This window comes from Bos mutus, chromosome 21, assembly GCF_027580195.1.
Source record: "Bos mutus isolate GX-2022 chromosome 21, NWIPB_WYAK_1.1, whole genome shotgun sequence".
Taxonomy (NCBI): Eukaryota; Metazoa; Chordata; class Mammalia; order Artiodactyla; family Bovidae; genus Bos; species Bos mutus.
In genome coordinates this window covers 42,162,476-42,183,994 of record NC_091637.1, presented here as the reverse complement: position 1 = coordinate 42,183,994, position 21,519 = coordinate 42,162,476, and the positions used below count along the sequence as shown (strand labels likewise).

General features: G+C 38.8%; 1 protein-coding gene across 3 annotated transcripts in view; it reads right to left on the bottom strand.

The window, feature by feature from the left end:
* AKAP6 (A-kinase anchoring protein 6) overlaps nt 1–21,519 on the bottom strand; it is a 401,429-nt gene that overhangs the window by 131,846 nt on the left and 248,064 nt on the right. For all 3 annotated transcript variants that reach the window (XM_070358705.1, XM_070358707.1, XM_070358706.1), the window contains exon 8: nt 8,191–8,339. In XM_070358705.1, coding sequence (XP_070214806.1) covers nt 8,191–8,339 — 149 coding nt within the window. The remainder of the gene's footprint in view (nt 1–8,190; nt 8,340–21,519) is intronic.

Sequence of the window (21,519 nt, the reverse complement as noted above, 5' to 3'; positions counted from 1 at the left end):
ATTTTTAATCTTAGGACACTATGAATTTTCTGATGGATGAGATTTCACTCTTTTCTTTGGATGTGGAAAGCTTAGAGCCCAATCATTGCCCTTCTTGAGGACATGCACAGAAGATGCACTTTTTTGTTTTCTGGTACACATTTTACTTTTACCTAACTGACTTCAGTCAAATGTTTATTCTATTTTATTGTAAATATTTTTAGTAAGTTGACTTTAATCCTTTGTGAAAGTGATGTGGGAATGCATAAAAGAATACATTTTAAAGAAAAGAGTTAAGCTCTGCACATTAAAATGAGGTAGAATAGATTTGTTTCAGACTCTCTCATACCTCTTTCCTTCTTCAATTGACCCCATAAACTTTCCAAAGCAGCACAGAAATTGTTTCAGCATTGTTAAGATGGAAAGGAGTTATATAAATAAATAAATAGTCGACTTTACTCTTAACTTTGAAATAATACTTCCCCAGTAATTATGCCACTACCTCTCTAGTTCATCCTTTGTTGGCTCTTGGTATGGATGGCATTAGATTACTGAAGTGGAAGACTGTCTAGGTCTAAAATTAGTTTAATGTATTTGAACATTAGAAGCATATGATATTATGATCCCAAATGAATACATTTATACTGGTGAGATTCTTTTTACAGCCAGGAAGACTTATTTTAATAATAATAGTGCACAGAATATCAGTTTTTCAGAAGGTAGTCAGGCACTTTATGCTCCTTTGGCTACAGGATGCATTGTGATCTTACTATGTGATAATACCAGAACACAACAGAAGGAGCAAAAAGAACCTGAACTGAACACTGATCAGTTGTTCATTAGTTTGAGACAGGATAAAAATCAGGGGAAGAAAGTAGAAATGCAGGGTGGAAATACGGTCGCCTTGGATTGTCTAGTGATTTATCTGGGAGAGTGTTTCCAACATTAGTACACAGTTTATGACTGCTGCTGCTAAGTCGCTTCAGTAGTGTCCGACTCTGTGCGATCCCATAGATGGCAGTCCACCAGGCCCCGCTGTCCCTGGGATTCTCCAGGCAAGAACACTGGAATAGGCTGCCATTTCCTCCTCCAATGCATGAAAGTGAAAAGTGAAAGTGAAGTCGCTCAGTCATGTCGGATTCTTCGCAACCCCATGGACTGCAGCCTACCAGGCTCCTCCATCCATGGGATTTCCCAGGCAAGAGTACTGGAGTGGGGTACCATTGCCTTCTCCACAGTTTATGACTGGTGTGTACCAAAAAGAAAACATTTTATTAATATGCAACAATGTTCCAAAAACAACCATAGAGCAGAAATTCAAAATATTCATTGAGAGAAAGAGAATATGAGTGAGCATGAATGTTCACCCAGCTGCACAAGGATATTTTTGGCCTTTGGCTCAACAGAAAACCAGAAAGATCATCCTATTGCAGTGAAATCCAGAGGTGGTTACACCCCTTCTGAGGTATTTGAAGTCAATCAGTATGTCTTATTGCTTATTTGATCTTTAATCAAGTAATGTTTTAAATAGTGACATATTTGCTTTCATCTGACAACACTATTCCTCTTGGGAGTGCTATATATGTATATGTGTGTGTGTGTGTACATTATCACAATGATTTAGGAATACTTAATTTCCTAAAGGAAAATGGATTTATTTTTACTGCCAAACTTTTAACCTTTCATCTAGTTAAAGTTCATTTAGTTCAACCTGTTGTGCTTGGAAATAACCTGTGTATACTGTTTGTATTTGAAAGTAAAATTTACTCGAAAACGTTACATGATGTGGGACGAATACTTCTACATTCTTACAGAGAACAAACCTTGACTACATAATCACCTGTGGACATTGCCCAAATTCCCCCTCAGCCAGAGGCTGGCATATGACTGAGACTGAAGTATCTTCTAGAACTTTACACAAGAACAGAAGGCTCTTTGAAATTCCCTCTGGAGCGCCGGAAGCAGAGTCAGGAAACATCTCCCTACTCTTCTACTCCATATTATTATTTATAGTAACCCTTAATATGTGTGCACACTCATGCATACACATGCACACACACATATCCCTACATGATGTTGCTGTTCAGTCGCTCAGTTGTGTCCGTCCGACTCTTTGTGACCCCGTGGACTATAGCATGCCAGGTTTCCCTGTCCTTCACCATCTCTCAGAGTTTGCTCAAACTCATATCCACTGAATCAGTGATGCCAGCCAACCATCTTGTCCTCTTTCGTCCCCTTTTCCTCCTGCCTTCAGTCTTTCCCAGCATCAGGGTCTTTTCAATGAGTCTGCTCTTCGCATCAGGTGGCCAAAGTATATACCAACTTGAATTCTGATCTTTAATTTTTAATCCTGTATGCTCTCTCTCCTCCTTTAAGAATTTAGACTAGAGAAAATATACACCCCTAAAAAATTTTTCTTTATGTAGTTGAAAGCAATCTGAGCAGACCTAATGCATTCTAATATCTGGAATCAGAAGGTTCCACCAGCAGCTTGAAGACAGAAAATAGTCAACAGTAATTCTCAATTCCTGCTAATCAAGATATCACATTGGAATTTTCAATGCTATGGTTTTATTTTGGGTTTCCCAGGAAGCACCAGTGGTAAAGAACTCACCTGCCAATGCAGGTAGACTTAAGAGATGTGAGTTTGACCCCTGGGGTGGGAAGTTCCCCTGGAGAAAGGCACAACCACCCACTCTGGTATTCTTGCCTGGAGAATCCCATGCGCAGTAGAGCCTGGCAGGCTGCAGTAGAGCCTGGCAGTCCATAGGGTCACACAGAGTCATGACATGACTGAAGTGACTTGGCACACACACAAATTTTATTTTAAAAGACTTGTATAATACAGCCTGAAAGATTCTAGCTGAAATAAAAATGTTCCTATTAGCCATATTTTTCAAAATGAGCATTCTTAAAGAGATTGCTATGTCCACCTGGGGTAGGTTTTGTGGGGACACGCTACCACAAGGTAAGCTCCCACCTTCCTCAGCCCCTGCTACCTCATAGTCACCATACTGTCCTTGTTGGTGGTTGAGGAGCCCAAGACATCCCTGAGCTTCAGATCTGCTTCCTGGGCATTTCTACTTAGATGTTCTGCAGACCATAAAAAAGAACTTTGTCCCAAACAGTCGGTTCCTCTCAGGCCCCCTTGCTCCTCCCTTGCATTGAATACCATGTCCATTGGTGCAAAAGCCTGAAACATGGAGGTCTGTCTTAAACCCCACCTCCCTTAATGCCCCTCATCCACTCAGGGACCAGGTTCTGTCTTCAATTTCCTTCCTTCAGTTTCCATTCCTGCTGTCTTCAGGCCAGAACAGTTTCTCACTTGGATGACTGGAATAGCTTCTTAACCAAGCACTGTCTAGTCTTGCCCATGCCAGTCCATTCTCCAGAGTGCCGCCAGAATACTGTTTTAAAAATGCCAACCTATTCTTGCTGGAATCCCTGACTGGTTCCAGCTGTCTGTACACATCGCCTCTGCTGTGGGAAACACTGGCTGTCACCTTTGACCCTGGGCCAGCCTCAGTGACACTTCTCCTGGCAGGCGTTCCTGATTTACATGCCCTGCCACTCTTTGCATCCCACTGCCTCTACAACCCCAGTGCCTAATAGAGCCTGCTCAACAATCATGAAATGCTCAATGACACAGAAATCATTTGAATCTAAGTCTTCTTATTTTCTTTCTCTCCCCACATTAGAATGGCCCTTTTCCTCTCTCTTACTTGCCTCATCCAAGGCTTATCGACTCTTTCTGGCTTTAGCCTCCAATCTAGTCTCCACATCTCCCATTAATTTCTAATCTATTACTGTTCTCCACCTTCAGACTTTCCAATTTAGTACATCTGGAGTGGGACCCAGAATTTGCAATTTCTAACAGATTCTCAGGAGATACTAATGCTGATGGTCTAGAGATCATTCTTTGAAAACCACTGGAGCAATGATCTCAACTGGCAGTGGGCATCAAGTATAATATATCTTGGTCCACTCCTGCTTCCTGAATCAGAATTTTGAGGGAGGTGAGATGGGCAGGCAGTTTCAACTTAAAAGTTCCCTAAGAAATCTTGATGCATCCTAGTTAAGAACCATGAACTCAGTGATTAACTCCAGGATCTCAACTTCACTTTCTTCCTAAGCCTTATTTTACACTACTCCCTCTGACTTTCTACCTTGCTCTCCAGTCATATGGAACAGCAAGCAGCATAATGATTTCACACCCTTGTTCCCTCTGAGCACTAGATCCCTTTTAGTTTTTCATTTATGCACCAGCATTCACTGGGCACCTAGCCCACTCCAGGATGCAGCGCATAGTGTGGTGAATGTGACAGACATGGCCCTGCCTCATGGAGTCCACATGTTGTTTGCTCTAAGCTTCCTTGCAACCCTCTGCCTCCCCTTCTTCATGATACAGAGAAATACTGGTTTAATGCTGCTCTCTTGATAGACTGTAAATTTCATGAAGGTAGGAACTATGGTCTGTCTGTCTTTGTAAGTGCTCAATACATGTTTGTTCAGCTTAAATTGGAAAATTCTTCCCCTGACCTAGCCCTCTTCCAAAAATCACCTCCAGAGTCCCGTCTCTTTCTATCATTCCTGACCTGCTCCAATTCTCCCCACCACCATCAGAACTGAGCACCACCTTCCCTGAGCTTACCTTCCTGCTCCCTACTCCAAGAAGATTCCTAACTCATCACTTTGACCCTTCATTCTATGTTGTTTATGGATCTGGTTCCTCCTACTAAATAAACTGTGGGCTTCTCAAGGGCAGGGACCATTTCATTTTTGCCTTTTAAACTCTGCACTTCATAAAGGAGGTATTTAATATTTGTCAAATTAATGAATTTCATTTAAGCCTGCTTTGCAGTGTTTTTGTCCAAACTTCTTGTTGCTGAAATGAAATTGCCTTAAGACTCTTCCGTTTCTCTATAGTAGGACAATACCATAATTCAAATTTCATATACCATATGGAACATGCATAACATGTGATTTAGGGGTAAAAAAGTTTATCAAAGGTCTGAGCTAAATTTCCAGAGACAGGGCAAAGTGTGGCTTCATGGACTGTTCACTGCATCACGACTCAGGGCTCTGAGGCGAGGTCCTGGACAAGCCAGTCACCCAGGCTTTTTGCCTCCCAGTTCTATTATTTATAAGCTAAACAAAAGACATGCTTTGTAATCTACTCTAAGTCTTGACAGGAAGTAGGATACTACTTACTAAAATAAACAAGATTTTGAAATTCATTATAAAAATGAAATCAGACAAGCCCTTAATAGAAAGAGGTGTCAGAAAGACAGATGGTTATACTTCACAAAATTTACAAAAGAGTGTTCTTGATGAAATCTGCTCAGAAAATTGTGCCACGCACGTAGTATGCCTTCAGTGAATATTTATTGGATGAAAGAAACAAGACAATTTACAAGCTTTCATTTAAATCAACAGGAGTCAAAAGCACCAACCTGCTCCCTTTGAGAATCACCAGTGACTCAAGCAGGAGAAGGCAATGGCACCCCACTCCAGTACTCTTGGCTGGAGAATCCCATGGACGGAGGAGCCTGGTAGGCTGCAGTCCATGGGGTCGCTAAGAGTCAGATATGACTGAGCGACTTCACTTTCACTTTTCACTTTCACTCATTGGAGAAGGAAATGGCAACCCACTCCCATGTTCTTGCCTGGAGAATCCCAGGGACGGGGGAGCCTGGTGGGCTGCTGTCTGTGGGGTCGCAGAATCGTACACGACTGAAGTGACTTAGCAGCAGCAGCAGCAGTGACTCAAGCACTGTAGATCCCTCCAGGAAGTGACGGTTCCCCACTTTGCCACTTAGGAACCAGTGCCCAGTGTCTCCCACAGAGGGACACACTCTGTTCCTACAGCTCACACAGCTTCACATACCATCAGGGAAATCTTCCCACCACACATATTCATGACTGTCAAACACACATTTCATGCTTGTCCACAAGCTGTGTTAAATCACCTTGATATGCACCTTTTCATCAAGCCAGAGAGGTTATAAATTCATTTCTAAACCATATTTTGGTTACACAAAAATCTTAGACATTTAAGATCTCCATTCAATCTAGCAGCTGAGTCTTCCCTGGAGTAACCTTATACATTTTTCAACTACATATTCTCCTTTGCATCGACATAGGCTGGAGGAGGAAATAAAAACATACGGATTGTATCACCAACTTAATGTTCTCTTCAGTGGACTGGATATCTATCTGCATACGGAATGAAGACCCTAGAAGGCCCACATTATTCCCACAATATCTTATCAGAAACAATGCTCATTCTAGGTAACAAAAGGAACTGTTAATGAAGTTTATGTATCATTGGAGCAGATAATTTTAGAAGGCTGTGTTCTTAAGGTTTCAGAATTACAGATTCAACTGTGGGAGCAAAGGGTCTTAGGAGCAGGACACCCCAGATAACCTCACCCACATACATTTCTCAAACAATGGTTTTCTGTATGTAAACAGAAAACAGAAAGGAGTATATGGTTTTTGTCCTTAGTATTAAATAGCTGCCTTTTCTTCAGCACACTCTTACATTTCCTCACAATGCACAGCCTTCAGCACCCTAAGGAGCATAAACAAAGAATATCAGGCAAGTTCACCTACTCCCACTTCACAGAACAATGCTTGCTGTTAACTAAGCCATTTCCAGGGCAGATTTATGATTTGCGGAGCCCAGAGTAAATACTCAGGTTGGGCCCTTGGAATCTGAGGTCAGAAGCACGTGGTACCCGTTCAATCCCTAGGGCTTTTAGAAAACATGAAAATGTGACCTAAAGTTTGTGGTGGTGGGTACACCAGGGACTATTTAGGCATTTAGAGAAATTAAAGCACGTTAAGGCCTCAAAACAGCTTATTGTTCACACTCGAATATTTAACCTTTTCTAATTTGCTGTCATGCTTTTCCTCCTGTGAATAAATGTCTTTTGAATCATAGAAGATGAATCAAATACATGCTTACATGTCTATATATAAAAAATATCTTAAAAGAGCAACAAATTGTATAGATAGGTAAATTTTAAAAGTTAAAAAGCCCTTGCCCATTTCCTAAAAAGAATTACAACTCAAATTCTTTCCTTGCATTCTTAGACCTCGGGTTATATCACAAGACAGAATTTGTAACCTGTGTTGGTAATTTATCCTCAAAATCTGAACGAGAATTTTAAGTCATATCAGAACTATAAGCACGTAAGAGAAAAAAGAAAGCAAGTGCATGGAAATACTTCCTTCTTTTGAAGGAATATTTTGGCTAGAGTTACTCCCCGTAGGTTTATACTATGCTGTTAACATGTTATGGAACTTGGGGGAACAGTTTCTCTCCCTTGTTGTCTGGCTCAAGTATAAAAGCAAAATAGGTTACTTTTTCCATTTTAATGAGTATAATTATTACCAAGTCATTAAAATTATGAAATGATTAAATTTCATTGTATTCTTTTACTCTTTAATAATCACCTACTAAATATTAAAACTGAACCAGAAAAGAATTTTTTAAATAATAGTATTTTATAAATCTCATATATGTATTATAGATACATATATATATATGTATATACACATACACACACAGAATGTTTGCATAATTTTGAAGTAATTTGGAAATATTTGAAGGCATAACTTAACTATTCAGTAGCATGGGTAGTTAGTATAATATAAATACAGCCATAGATCTCAGGCTGAATGAAACTGTTGGTGGGTCATTGAAGTTGCTGGGTCGTTTCATATAACACAGACAATAAGCACCAGTCCAACATTCCACTTGACTTCATGTGATGCTAACCAGTTAGTCCACAGTCCCTAAACAATTATTAAATATCTATATTTTCAAAAAATTATGTTCTACCAGTTTCCAGTGAGGTTCTGGTGTTTAAAATTTGCTTAGATGGACTTTAAACTATGAGGTTTAAAGAGAGGGAAATACACTGAGAAAATTATAGGCACAATGTAGTGACAGAAACGCTCAGCAAATCACAAGACTGTTTCGAACAAATAATACCAAAGTTAGGAAGTCCTGGGTGAGATGACAGGCTGATAAAATCCGTAGTCTTCAATTCTGGTATGAATGGAAAAGAACATAAATACCTTGTCTATTGCACTTCTCTTGCTAGCTTGGGAGGAAATGCCCACCTAACACCGACCAGTGGAACATCATTGAAAAAAGTAGAGATTAATGAGAATAAAACAACAAAAAGAATAGTTCCCTACCCATTGCCTCCTCCTGAATGAACTTTTGACATATCAGCAAACTCTTCTTTCCGTTTGCTGCTGCTGGTATACTGCTCGCTGTACAGCTTGAGGGACATCTGCTCAACAGCATCTCTTTGTGCTTCCAGGTAGCATAGTTGAACCTCAGCCTGGAGAGAGAAACAAAGAGGAATGGCTGTTTTAATCTGGAAAGAATGCATTTCAAGTGAGGTGTAACAACACAGAGAATGGGAATTGTTCACATCATTATACCGCCCCTTTTCGCTCGGATTTAATGGGATCAGCTGGGCATATTACAGAATTATATTTTAGATCTGAATCTTATAAGTTCCTCCTTAAAATATAACCTGAATAAATGAACTCTCAGAAGACTCAGTAAATATCACAATATATCCCTGAGATCATAATACTGTATGATGAGACTTTATATAAAAATTCTGTGAAATTCCTTAATAATATTCTTCCTCGTACTGCCACATATGTAACATTTATTTTTTTTTAAAGAGTCCCCTTCCAACCCATACATTTGCATGGACACATACTCTGGATGCTTCTCGTTATCTTCACCCTGAGGAGAATAAAAAAGCCTAGTACTAATTCAATACCTCTTCAATAGGGATAAGACTTCCTACATTACTTTTTTTTGGTTCTCTGTGTTTTGTCTTAATAATTTTAAAATAGAAAGAACCGTGATTTTGCTTACATGCAGGCTTGAATTGTTAAATTTTTCATAGATACTTGGGGCTCACTGTACTAAAAGGAGAGGTAGTAAGTTCACCATGCTGTTTTCTATCAAACCAAGGCCAAAAGAATGCTGAATAATATTTGGCAAGGAAATGTATTGAAGAGATGCTTTATTTATTGCAGCTGTTGTGATCCCTGTGGCTTTAGAGTTCCCCAGAACACGAGATAAAACGGGGAATGAAGTCTTCTCAGTGGCGTGCTTGCCTGTGGTGAAGGAAAAAGGCCAGTGCCGAGTACATGTGTGCTGTGGACCAAAGGAGCTCTTAAGGTCTTTTTGTGTGCTTCACTAAATCCCACACACCCATTAACATTTCTCAACAGTCTTAAAATGTCTACTTCTTTATTATTTAATTATATACTCTCCTACAGAAAGACCAAGTCTGGGTCAGTTGCTGGGTAGTTGCCAGATTTCCATAACATGTAGGAAAAGCAGAGTCAGAGATGACCTTCTATTCTTCATGTCCATGGCCAACCGAGGCCTCTTGCACACTCTCTGGTTTTATAGATGCAATCGTGGGGAAAAAAAAAAAAAAAGAGTGTCATAAAATAGCAGCTGCTTAAAAGGGCGAATCAGGACTCTGTAAAGGAAATGGGTAGCTTATGAAATGGAAGATCTCAAATCACTCTAGAATTTGTATTTTGTTCTTTTCCACAGGGGCGAATTATGAATGCTCTAGATATTGAGGAAGAACTTAAAAAATACTAAAATCACTATATTCATGTAACTGAAGTTTCCACAATCTATGTATTGGTTCATGTAACCTTTTTTTGTCCAAACTAATTGACTTGCATAAGGATTAAGAATTACGTCAAACACTATAAACTAAGGATAACGTCACATGCAGTATTTTCAGTATGGGAAGAAAGGGTGTGGCTGGTGGAAAGCACGAAGGAAATACTAAATCTAGTGTTAGTCAGCCTATTTATTAACAGATGGAGAAAGAGAAGGCATGGAGCATATTAATGACAACACAGAAGAGTGCCGACTCAGAGGTTTGCAGGTATCACAGAATTTGAAGAAATATCTAGAGACCTAAGAATATTGTTTAATGGTTGGGGGGGAGAAAATGAAACTGAATATAGGGAGTCAATGATTAGAAAAAAACATTAGACAATAGAAATGTATTGGTTCTATATCTTTTAATGAAGTATACAATATTCCCAAGCAACTAAATATGAGATCACTGAGAGATACTGAACAGTAGTCAAAGAACTTAATACAACTAGAGATTATCATACTAAGCGAAGTTATAAAGTGAAAGACAAATACCATATGATATCACTAAAATATGAACAAATGAACCTCTCTACAAAACAGAAACAGATTCATAGACACAGAGAACAGACTTGTGGTGGCCAAGGAGGAGGGGGGAGGAGAGGGATGAACTAGGAGTTTGGGGTTGGCAGACGCAAAATATTACATGTAAAATGGATAAACAACAAGGTCTTAGTGTGTAGCACAGAGACCTGTATTCAATATCCTGTGATAAACCATAATGGAAAAGAATATTAAAAAAGAATGCATATAAGTAAATAACTGAGCCACTTTGCTGTACAGCAGAAACTGGCACAACATTGTAAATCAACTATACTTCAATCAAAAGTAGTGATAAAATAATTTTTAAAGAGAACTTAAAAACAAATGTCTTTCCAAATGCTATCCCCACCCCTCCCCTTCTCAACACCATGGGATAATGAGGAGACATCCCACACAAATTATTCTTTTGGAAATCCCATTAAAATAATGAATCTGCACCATTACATGCCAAAGCGGCATGTCTGATCCCTAGAGGTCCCTGTTAGTTTTTAACCACCCTAAGGTAGCACACTAGACCACTACTTGTTTTTGGTAAAAATCTCATGAATGTGTGCCACTGGTCACAAAAAGCAACGTAAAGAGGGAGGTCAACTTCATATAGACTCATCACTACCATGGAAAAATAACTGAAGCTCAGCCCTTTGAGATCCTTGGCCATTTCTGTGCACAAGGGTAATACCTCTTGTGTGACACGGATTTCTAGAAGGGAATTCAGAGAACAATGCTGAGAGCAACCGGAGAAACAATTAGTCACCTTACAAAAATGATTGAAATGCTGTGATCTAAGACTTTTACTGCACAATATCTCACAGGCATTTGACATAGGAAACCTCCCTGTGCTAAAAAGGAGATGAATTAGATGGCCCAGCTTTTCCTATCCATCTACATTTCTATCTCTGCTTTCAGTGATTCATTTCAAAACGTGATGATAAAAATAGAACCAAAGTTGTTTCTTCGGCTAAGGTTGAATGACTTTGCCAGTCTAAATCTACCTACGGACTGCCTTAACTTTTTCTCATACTGTATTTTACTCTACGGATAATTTTTTAGAAGAAAGATTTGGAGAAATTATAGTTCTTAAAAAAAGAGTCACACTGAATCTTTGATTAAAATAATTTCATCTTTTGAAGCAATAGTTAGAACCAGACATGAAACAATGAACTGGCTTAACATTGGGAAAGGAGTACATCGAGGCTGTATAGTCTCACACTGCTTATTTAACTTATATGCAGAGTACATCACGTGAAACGCTGGGCTGGATGAAGCACAAGCTGGAATTCAGATTGCCGGGAGAAATACCAATAACCTCAGATATGCAGATGACACCACTCTTATGGCAGAAAGCAAAGAGGAACTAAACAGCCTCTTGATGGTCAAAAAGGAGAGTAAAAAACCTGGTGTAAAACTCAACATTCAAAAAACTAAGATCATGGCATCCAGTCCTATCCCTTTATGGTAAATAGATGGGGAAACAGTGGAGACAGTGACAGACTTTCTTTTCTTGGGCTCCAAAATCACTGCAGATGGTGACTGCAGCCATGAAATTAAAAGATGCTTACTCCTTGGAAGAAAAGCCAGGACAAATCTAGAGAGCTAAAAAGTAGTCGTTAAAGTAGTAGTAGTTCAAAAGTAGAGACATTGCCAACAGAAGTCCGTCTAGTCAGAGCTATGGTTTTTCCAGTAGTCATGTACGGATGTGAGATTAGGACCATAAAAAAGGTGCTTTCAAACTGTGGTGCTGGAGAAGACTCTTGAGAGTCCTTGGGACAGCAAGGAGAAAAAAAACAGTCAATCCTAAAGGAAATCAACCCTGAATATTCATTAAAGGACTGACGCTGAAGCTTGAATACTTTGGCCACCTGATGGGAAGAGCCAACTCATTGGAAAAGACCCTGATGTTGGGAAGGATTGAGGGCAGGAGAAGGAGGCAACAGAGAATGAGATGGCTGGATGGCCTTATCCATTCAATGGACATGAGTTTGAAACAACTCCAGGAGATAGTGAAGAACAAGGAAGCCTGGCATGCTGCAGTTCATGGAGTCGCAGAGTTGGACATGACTGAGCATCTGAATAACAACAATGACAATTGTAGATACTTTAAAAGTGACTATATTTTACACATAGAAACACAGACTATAGTATATTAAATAATATTATTGATGTGTAATTAACAAGATTTGATAACTTATCCATTAAGAAAAATGAAAAGGAACAAGAAGGAACAGACTCACTGACAGATCTACCTCTCACTTCCTGGCCAGTATCATCAATGGGAATATAAAATGAGCAGCATAGATAAAGGGAACAAATGAGCTAAAACAGTCTTTTGCTTTGAGGTACTAGTATGATTCCCAAAATGAAATGTTCAGCAAGCAAGTGGAAATATTAGGACTGAAATATAAACCCAGAGGCAAAGGCTGACACTAGGAGATGAAATGAGAATGCCATGGGAGATCGTGTATGATGAGAAGAGAAAAAGGATCAGCTCTGTCTTATTCTAATCGAGGCCTGCATAAGACCTCAGCTGACTTAAAGTGATGGATTCTCAAATATTCTCCCTCCTTCTCCACCAGCCGCAAATCCATTTTATAGATAGTTCGTTGATCTTTTTGATTCACATCTTGGATCATGGGTTCTTGTTTTCAGGGCTTAATTCTGGGCCTCTTTATTTAAACTCTTTTCCATGGCTTTCAATGCTACCTATGTAGTAACGGCTCCCTATTCTCTCCTCTGAGTGCCATAAAACCAACCACTGCTAACTGAATTTACTTTAGGCATAGCTGTTGGAAACACTCTCCATTCTCATCCTTACTGCATGCCTCCAAACTTTCTGTTCTTAGTATCCTCCCTTTAAATAAACGGCACCATCTGTTGCTTAGGTCAGAAACCAGAGAATCATCCATGACTCCTCGTCATTTCCTACAACCAGTTACTCCTTAAATTCTGTTGATTCTTCTTTCAAAATGTCTCTCCAGTCTGTCTTCCCAGTCTGCATTGCTGCCAGCCTGGTCCAAGCCTTTGTCAACTCTCCCCTGTAGGATAGCAATTATCTTCTAATGTGTATCTCCCCTTGCCCATTCCTGCCTCTCCCATCTCTTCCATTACAGTGTCAGAGTGGTGTCTACAAAACGTAAGTTAGTTTCATACTGCATTTAGATCTAAAACACAAACTTAGAACATAGCTCATTAGATTTGCTTCCTGCCTACTTTACACCGCATTCTCTACTTCTGTCTTTCTTGGTCACTATGCCCCTTGTTAAGTTTCCTTCTTCCAGTTCTTTAAATAGCTCTTTCTTCTCTAAGGACCTTTGAACATACTGTTCCCTTTCTCTAGAACATTCTCTTGCTAACGACTTCTCATTCTTTAGCTCTCAGCTGACATGTTACTTCTCAGGGAGGCTTCTCTGTCCATCTTATCAAAAGTAGATCCACCTTATTTTTCTCCATTGCAGAACAGTGTTAATTTCCTTTACAGACATATCTCAATTCAGAATTCTTAGACTTGCTGGCTTATATTTTCTCTATCTCTGTCTCCAGACTCTAAGCTCCATACAGGGATGGTGTTTCTCTGTCTGCTTGGCCATTCTGTATTCCCAGCACCTAGGCAGTATCTTGAACATGATAGGGGCTCAGTAAATAACTTATTGCTCATATAGTCACTAAGCCTTTATCATGTGTCAGGAACTACACCAAGAACTGTGGGTACAAAGAAGAACAAAACATTGTCCCTTTTCTCAAGGGATTGCAGTGTAGTGGAGGAAAGAGCCATGGCAAAAGGAGATAAGTGCACTGAGTAAAATGATGATGGGGGAGGATGGGAAATAAAACATTGCATGAAGGTGAGGAATGGGCAGTAAAAGCCAGGTAGAGGTAACATCTGAGCCAGATCTGGGAGTATGGCTATATCTTTGCCAGGTAAAGAAGAAGATGCATATCTTTACAGGTAGAATTCTTCATTTGTTCAGAGGCCCAGACTTACAAAAGGATGTGGCATGTTCAGAGAATGGTGGCTGCAGCTTTGGGGGCATTTAGACAAAGAGGCTAAAGTAGAAGGGGATAGTCTATGGAGAATGTCACCTCAGGGAATCTGAGCTATCCAATGACCTGCCAAGAAGATGTCACTGTTTCTGTGATGGCCTTAATCTACTTCTATCTCCCTTCTTCTGTCATGAGATGGGTTGGTCCAGATATGCTCATAAAGTTCCTACCTCCTGACATGGCATTGAGAAGAGAATCAACAGTTTCCAAGAGGACAAAAGCCCAGCAATCCAACAGAGAGAATGCCTACCTAAGAGATTCTATTAAATCATTTTTCTCTAGTAAACTTTTAACATAATGTTATGGGTTTATTTCACATAATGTGTCCTCTTCAAATTGTATGTTGAAGCCTTAAACCTAAATGTGACTGTAATTGGAGACAGGGTCTTTAAAAAGATAATTAAGGTTAAACAGATCACAGGGTATGGCCCTAATCCAATAGGACTGGTGTCTTTATAAAAAGATGAAGAGTGGTCCCACAGAGAAAAGGCCATGTGAGGATGCAGTGACAAGGCAGTTGGCCATCCACAAGCAAGGGGAGAGGCCTCCTAGAAACCAAACCTGTCAACTACTTGATCTGGGACATCCAGCCTCCAGAACTGTAAGAAATAAATTTCCATTGTTTAAGCCACCCAGCCACCCAATAAAAAATAAAGTATTTTTTATTGCCACCTTAGTAGACTAACTAAGATCATGGCATCCGGTCCCATCACTTCATGGCAAATAGATGGGGAAACAGTGCAAACAGTGGCTAAATTTATGTTTTGGGGCTCCAAAATCACTGCAGATGATGATGACTGCAGCCATGAAATTAAAAGACGTTTACTCCTTGGAAGGAAAGTTATGACCAACCTAGACAGCATATTGAAAAGCAGAGACATTACTTTGTCAACAAAGGTCCGTCTAGTCAAGGCTATGGTTTTTCCAGTAGTCATGTATGGATGTGAGAGTTGGACTATAAAGAAAGTTGAGCACGAAAGAATTGATGCTTTTGAACTGTGGTGTTGGAGAAGACTCCTGAGATTCCCTTGGACTGCAAGAAGATTCAACCAGTCCATCCTAAAGGAAATCAGTCCTGGGTATTCATTGGAAGGACTGATATTGAAGCTGTAACTCCAATCTTTTGGCCACCTGATGTGGAGAGCTGACTCATTGGAAAAAGACTCTCATGCTGGGAAAGATTGAAGGCAGAAGGATAAGAGGGCAACAGAGGATGAGATGATTGGATGGCATCACCAAGTCAATGGACACGAACTTGGGCAAACTCTGGGAGATGGTGAGGGACAGGGAGGCCTGGCATGCTGCAGTCCATGGGGTTGCAAAGAGTCAGACAGGACTTGGCTACCGAACAACAACAACAGCAGCAGCAACAACATACTTCCTTCTTATAATGTGTCTAACAACAAAATAGTTATTTACCCCATTGTAAATTTGGTGGTGAGGGGGGTAAATTTCAGTTATTCTAACAATCTTGAAGGATTAAACCCACACTTACTTTTATAATCACATCAGATACATGCCTTGTCCTTGCCCTAAAAAGCACTGATTTAGTTAAGAAATATCAATTATTTCATTGTCACTGCATATCCCAGGACCCTCTGTTGGTATCCTGAGAATGTTAGAAAATTAATTTTACTCTTTCTTAACTCATGCCATTGTAGGTCTGCTTGCTCACTTCATAGCTTCCCACATCTACCAGCCACTTGCATCTGATTCCACACCCTCTGCTTTCTCTCCTGTTTCTGTGGAAAATGTCCATATTTCTACCCCAAACCAATCCCCTGCATAGACACAAAGAGCCCCTCTTATCTATGCAAAGATTATCGCCCCAGCAGCAAATCATCCTTCTCTTCTTCAAGTTTTCTCCTCTCCACAATATTCTTCTCATTAACACAGTCCCCACCCCACCCCTCCAAATGCTGTGTTTCTCCCATGGTAAATAAATAAAGGGCTTCTCAGGCGGTGCAGTGGTAAGGGTTCTGCCTGCCAGTGCAGGAGAAAAAAGAGACACAAGTTCCCTGAGTCTGGAATATCCCCCAGAGGAAATGACAACCGACTTTCTGTAATCTTTCCTGGGAAATGTCAGGGACAGAGGAGCCTGGCGGGCTGCAGTCCATGGGGTCGCAAAGAGTCCGACGTGACAGACTGAGCACAAACGTACAAAATAAATAAATAAAAAGGAAAAATAATCTCTTGACATCAATTGATACCAATCTATTCTTGGCTTAAGCCCCATTTCTCTGTTCTTCATTACAGCAAAATCACTTTTATCCATATTATCTATACTCACTATGTCCAATTCCTCTCCTATTTTCTCTTGAATGTACTCCAACTAGGCTTTTGTCCACATGCCACAGTTGAGTCTTCAACCTATCCTGACCTGCTCCAGCAGGGCCAGTGGGCTTGCTCCAGGGCTCTAGGGGCATTTGGACCTTGTTTGCATGACAGCTCCATCCCTAACCTCCCTTAAGTCTTTGCTAAAATGTCATCTTCTTATTCAGGTCTTTTTTGATCTTCTACTTAATACTTCAATTGACTCCCGCCCCCCACCCCCTACACCCACCCCTCCACCCAGCAATCCTTACTGTCCTTCATATATATTTACCTTGTGTAGCCAAAATAGGTAACTTATTTTATATTGTCTATCTCTAATTGTGGACTGGAAGCTGCGAGTGGACAGGGGCTTTATTTATGTAGCCATTGCTATATTTTATCCATGTCTTCATTGCTTTTATCTATGTATTCATCGCCATCTCCCCAGCACCCAGTGCAGCACATGGTATGTGATCGGCAATCTATATAAATTAGCTGAATACATTTTACAGTTTGAAAATTTTAAATGGTTTAAAATGTACAAGGAAATAAGACAGATAGTTTTAAGGTTGTAGCCTCAGTTTAATTTTGAAAATAGTTGGCTTTATTCTCTCTTAAAAAGGAGACTATTTTTTTCTTTGACCAAAAATTATTGAAATATATAACTAGTTTACTTTTATCTAGAGGAAAGGAAGAAAAACCTTCTTTATTCTGAATCATTTGGTAATATTTTATTCAGCTAATAGAGTGATCTTATATGTCACATATTATATTAAAAGCTAACCACAATGGGTTCATGCTTATAGAATGAAAATTTCAGCTTTTGTCATAATGGAGTAAGCTACACAATACATTTCAAAATGAAGTTTGAAGTCTTCTGGGTAAGAATGTGTCATAGCTTAATAAAACCTGATTTCCCATTTAAAAAAAAAAAAAAAGAGTCATGTGAGCTTTCGGAAGAGACATCAGCAATGTCACAGTTTGTATTTGGAAGAATCCATACCAGCTCAGGAAGACCATGGGGATCCATCAATACAATGGAGGGGAACTGTACATTTTCTGACAATAATTTTGTTATTTGGGAATATTTTCCTACTTTTACTAGTCTTTTTTCTTTACCTGTGATGCACTATCTCTAAGCACACACCTTTTCCCCTTATGCCTTATACAAATATGTCTCCCCTCTAAACTCCCCATAGAATCTATCTCTTGCAACTGGCCCAAATCACTTCACTCTTCTGGAAACACCTTCAGGTCCCTAAACCCTCATAGACTCTGACAAGGACTTTCAGGATTGATTAGAATCTCCATTTGGAAATCTCCATGCTTTTGTTTGGCAGAATTCCTCATATTCACTCCAGGATTGAGAGTTGTCACCTCTATAGTGGTTTTTTTGTTCCCCAAGATCCTAAAATGAACTCTCGGGAGACATTTATCACACATTCATGATTAGCTACATTCTAATTAAGTACAAATATTATTTGGCAATACAAAGGAGGAGTCCTGTGTATAGGATTGAGTAGAGCACCAAAGTCTCTTTCTCCTAAGAGTTGGAGCAGAGACTATGGACTACGAAGCAATGCATCTCTTTAGAATAAAGTTGATTAAAGGTCTTCATTTCTTCACTTGACAAATATATTTTGAGAGTCTCTTTATGTGTAAGACATTGTCTAAGATACAAATCTGGGTCAGACATGGTGCTTGTCCTTAGGGAACCTATAACCTAGAATTATAGAAAATTATATCACATAACAGGAGCTAAAATATTTGTTCAAGGATATATGACCAATACACTTTGAAAATACTGTCAAGGAAACAATTAGTGAGTTGGTTAGGATATTCTTTTTATCAATGGATAAAAAACTTTTAAAGTATTTAAATATTTCTTATTAAAAATAAAATATATATCAAAATTTAGGAAGATGTTCAAAGCTATTTCAATATCATATTCAGCAAGTGAGTGAGTGAAAGTCACTCAGTCGTGTCCAACTCTTTGTGATCCCATGGACTGAATACTGGAGCCAGCGTTTCCCTCTTCCAGGGGATCTTTCCAACCCAGGGATCGAACCCAGGTCTCCCACATTGCAAGCGGATTCTTTACCAGCTGAGCCACAAAGGAAGCCTGAGAATACTGCAGTGGGTAGCCTATCCTTTCTCCAGCAGATCTTCCCAACACTAACTGGAATCTAACTGGGGTCCCCTGCATTGCAGGCGGATTCTTTAGCAACTAAGCTATGAGATTTTACATATACTAATCTTTGTACATTAGGCTATAAAATTTCTCTGACCATACTGGTAGCGCCAGAAAACCTAGACTTATGTTCCCAAGGTTTATTTATACTTATTTGTGGATAATAAACTCAAGACAACTGCAAAAGATAACTGATTTAAGTAAAAATATTGTATTTATATATTTAAAAGGTCATCTTTCTGTCTACTGACTTGGTGCTAGTGGCAAACCATTAAAACCATTCACTGTAATGTTTAAGAAATCCAATTTTAAAGCTATATACTTAATGGTATTTGTTAAATGGGAAGCATTTAAACAAAGCCGAAAAAATAACATGAATGCTATTTTCATTATTTCTTCTGCATTTGTGTGTAAAGAAAAACGTCATCTTCCTCCATGTTAATGAGAGAAGAGATGCCTATATTAAAAACAACAATGATAACACCTCCACTTAAACATAAAGAACAAATATATCACACAATCACATTTGTGGATCACCTCATCCACCACTACTCTCCTCTTCTTTGTAATGGAAGTAGTTAAAGTCATTAAAAATTCAGCATTTTATGTCACGAGCTAGGGTGGGAAGGGAGCGTGATTACACTGTGTGGACTGGAGGGGATGATTAGAATTTCTATGTTTCTCCATTACTGTTCCTTACCAAATCTCTGCACAATGACACAGGTGTCAAGTCGATGTTCTTATTCCCAACTTCCAAATACCACTACCACAAGTCCTTATGTACTTTCTGGCAGAAACTAAAAATTAAAGACATATAATGTCAAGATACAGTCTTAGCTTCTCTTGCCCTGCAGGACTGGCAGTTCCTTCCCAAGTACAATTATGTTGGCAAATGCTGCTATTAACTCTATGACTACAATGTACACTCCAGTTCCTGTGAAATTCTATAAAATAGTTGTCCTTAGATGGTGATAGAAAGGAAGGAATGAAGCAGGAACAACAAGAATTACTTTACATACTAATAATAACAATTTAGCTATCAAAACAGAACTGAACAAGTGTGCCTTTATACGTTCTTTTAAAAATGTAGCCTCCTAGGGTACTAATAATCAGGGCCTATGGTTCAGGAATGCACGGTAGCACTCAGCTCAGTGCCTGTATCCTCATTTCAAAGAGAATCATTCAAACCGACATCCACCCTGTCAAGAGTCTTGACTTTGAGCTGCTAATGTAGAATAAAAATCAATATAAATTTTGATCATTTGATGAATATTTACTTCTTTCTTTAGTGTTTAGGGATTTAGAATTGAGAAGTGCTGAATCAAGTCATTTTATTTTTCTGTGTTTGTGCCAACACCAATTTACTACCCTCCAGAAAGTTCCTGAACAAGATGTCTCAGGTGGTGTGCGTGTTGGCTTTTGCTGTCAATCAAACAGTATGTCAGTAGGGAACCATAATCATTTCCCTTTCATACTCTTAGTGTTCCAAAGAGGAATATTTTGATTACATCCCTGGAAAAAGTAAACTTTCTCATTTAGACACACTATTGTAAGCCGGGGTATCTGTTGGTTTTGGCATTCAGTTGAGCCTCAAATGATACAATCTATTAAAAGTTAAACATTTTACCTTAGGCTCCAAGGATTTTGCACTATAAACAGAGCTACAAATGGGTTCCTCTATAAGCAACATTCAGCATCACCCCCAAGACAAAGAGCTTTTACAGATGTTGCCATCTTTTTCATGCATTTTTCTGAAGAATGACAAGAACATATCAACTGACTGCTCTAATCAACAGATTGGCTTCACAATTAAAAAAAAAATTACACTTTCATTATAAATGAAAAGAGAATGCATTACAGACAAATAACTCTAAAAAACTTAATTAAAATGTGACTTCCAATGTAAGTCTAGTTGTGAGTAGAGTAGCATGCCACCATTTTTACTATGATACCTTGATACATATAACAAAAGCTTACTATTTTTGCAGGGTTTCCCAAGTGATTATTAAAAGAATGGTCTTTCCTAATTTGAAAGAGGCTAACTGCAAATACCAAAAAGGTAAGCTATTCTCATTAAAAAAAAAAAACAAAAAAAACTTACATATGACAGAGTGCCAGAAGATTCAATATTAAGGAGACATTTTTGGTGGTTCCTTATAAATTAAATAAAAATGGCAGCAGCTGCTTTTCCCAAGAATGATATAGCCCTGGACAATCACTAGATATTATGTAGACAGATGTTTTAAATAAAATAAGTATTTAGATTGCTAGATACCTTGCTAGATATGAAGGCAATTATAGGATGTCTTTGTTAAATTACATTTTTCATTTTTGTGAGGGAAAAAAAGAATTGTCCTGGAAACAGTACCGACAGGAAATGATCCTATATCTAAAACAGCTGGAGACTGTAACTAATATAAATTTACTTGAAAATAAAAATGCTGTGTGCCTCTGGAGACATGCAGTAACATGCCATAAAAACAGATGAGAATATAAAAGTATTTAAAAGGAGAGAAAATACATTTTATCTAGATTATACTGAGATATGATTCACTAATAAATGAGAAATATTTGAAGATAAAGAAAACAAAGAAAACCAGAAGTCATTTAAAAACTTACAACAGATATTTTACTTAAAAATATTTGCAGGAAATATAAAAATAATTTTCTAGGGAAAACATTTTGCTTTACAATATATTGATTATTAATCAATTTACTAGAGTCA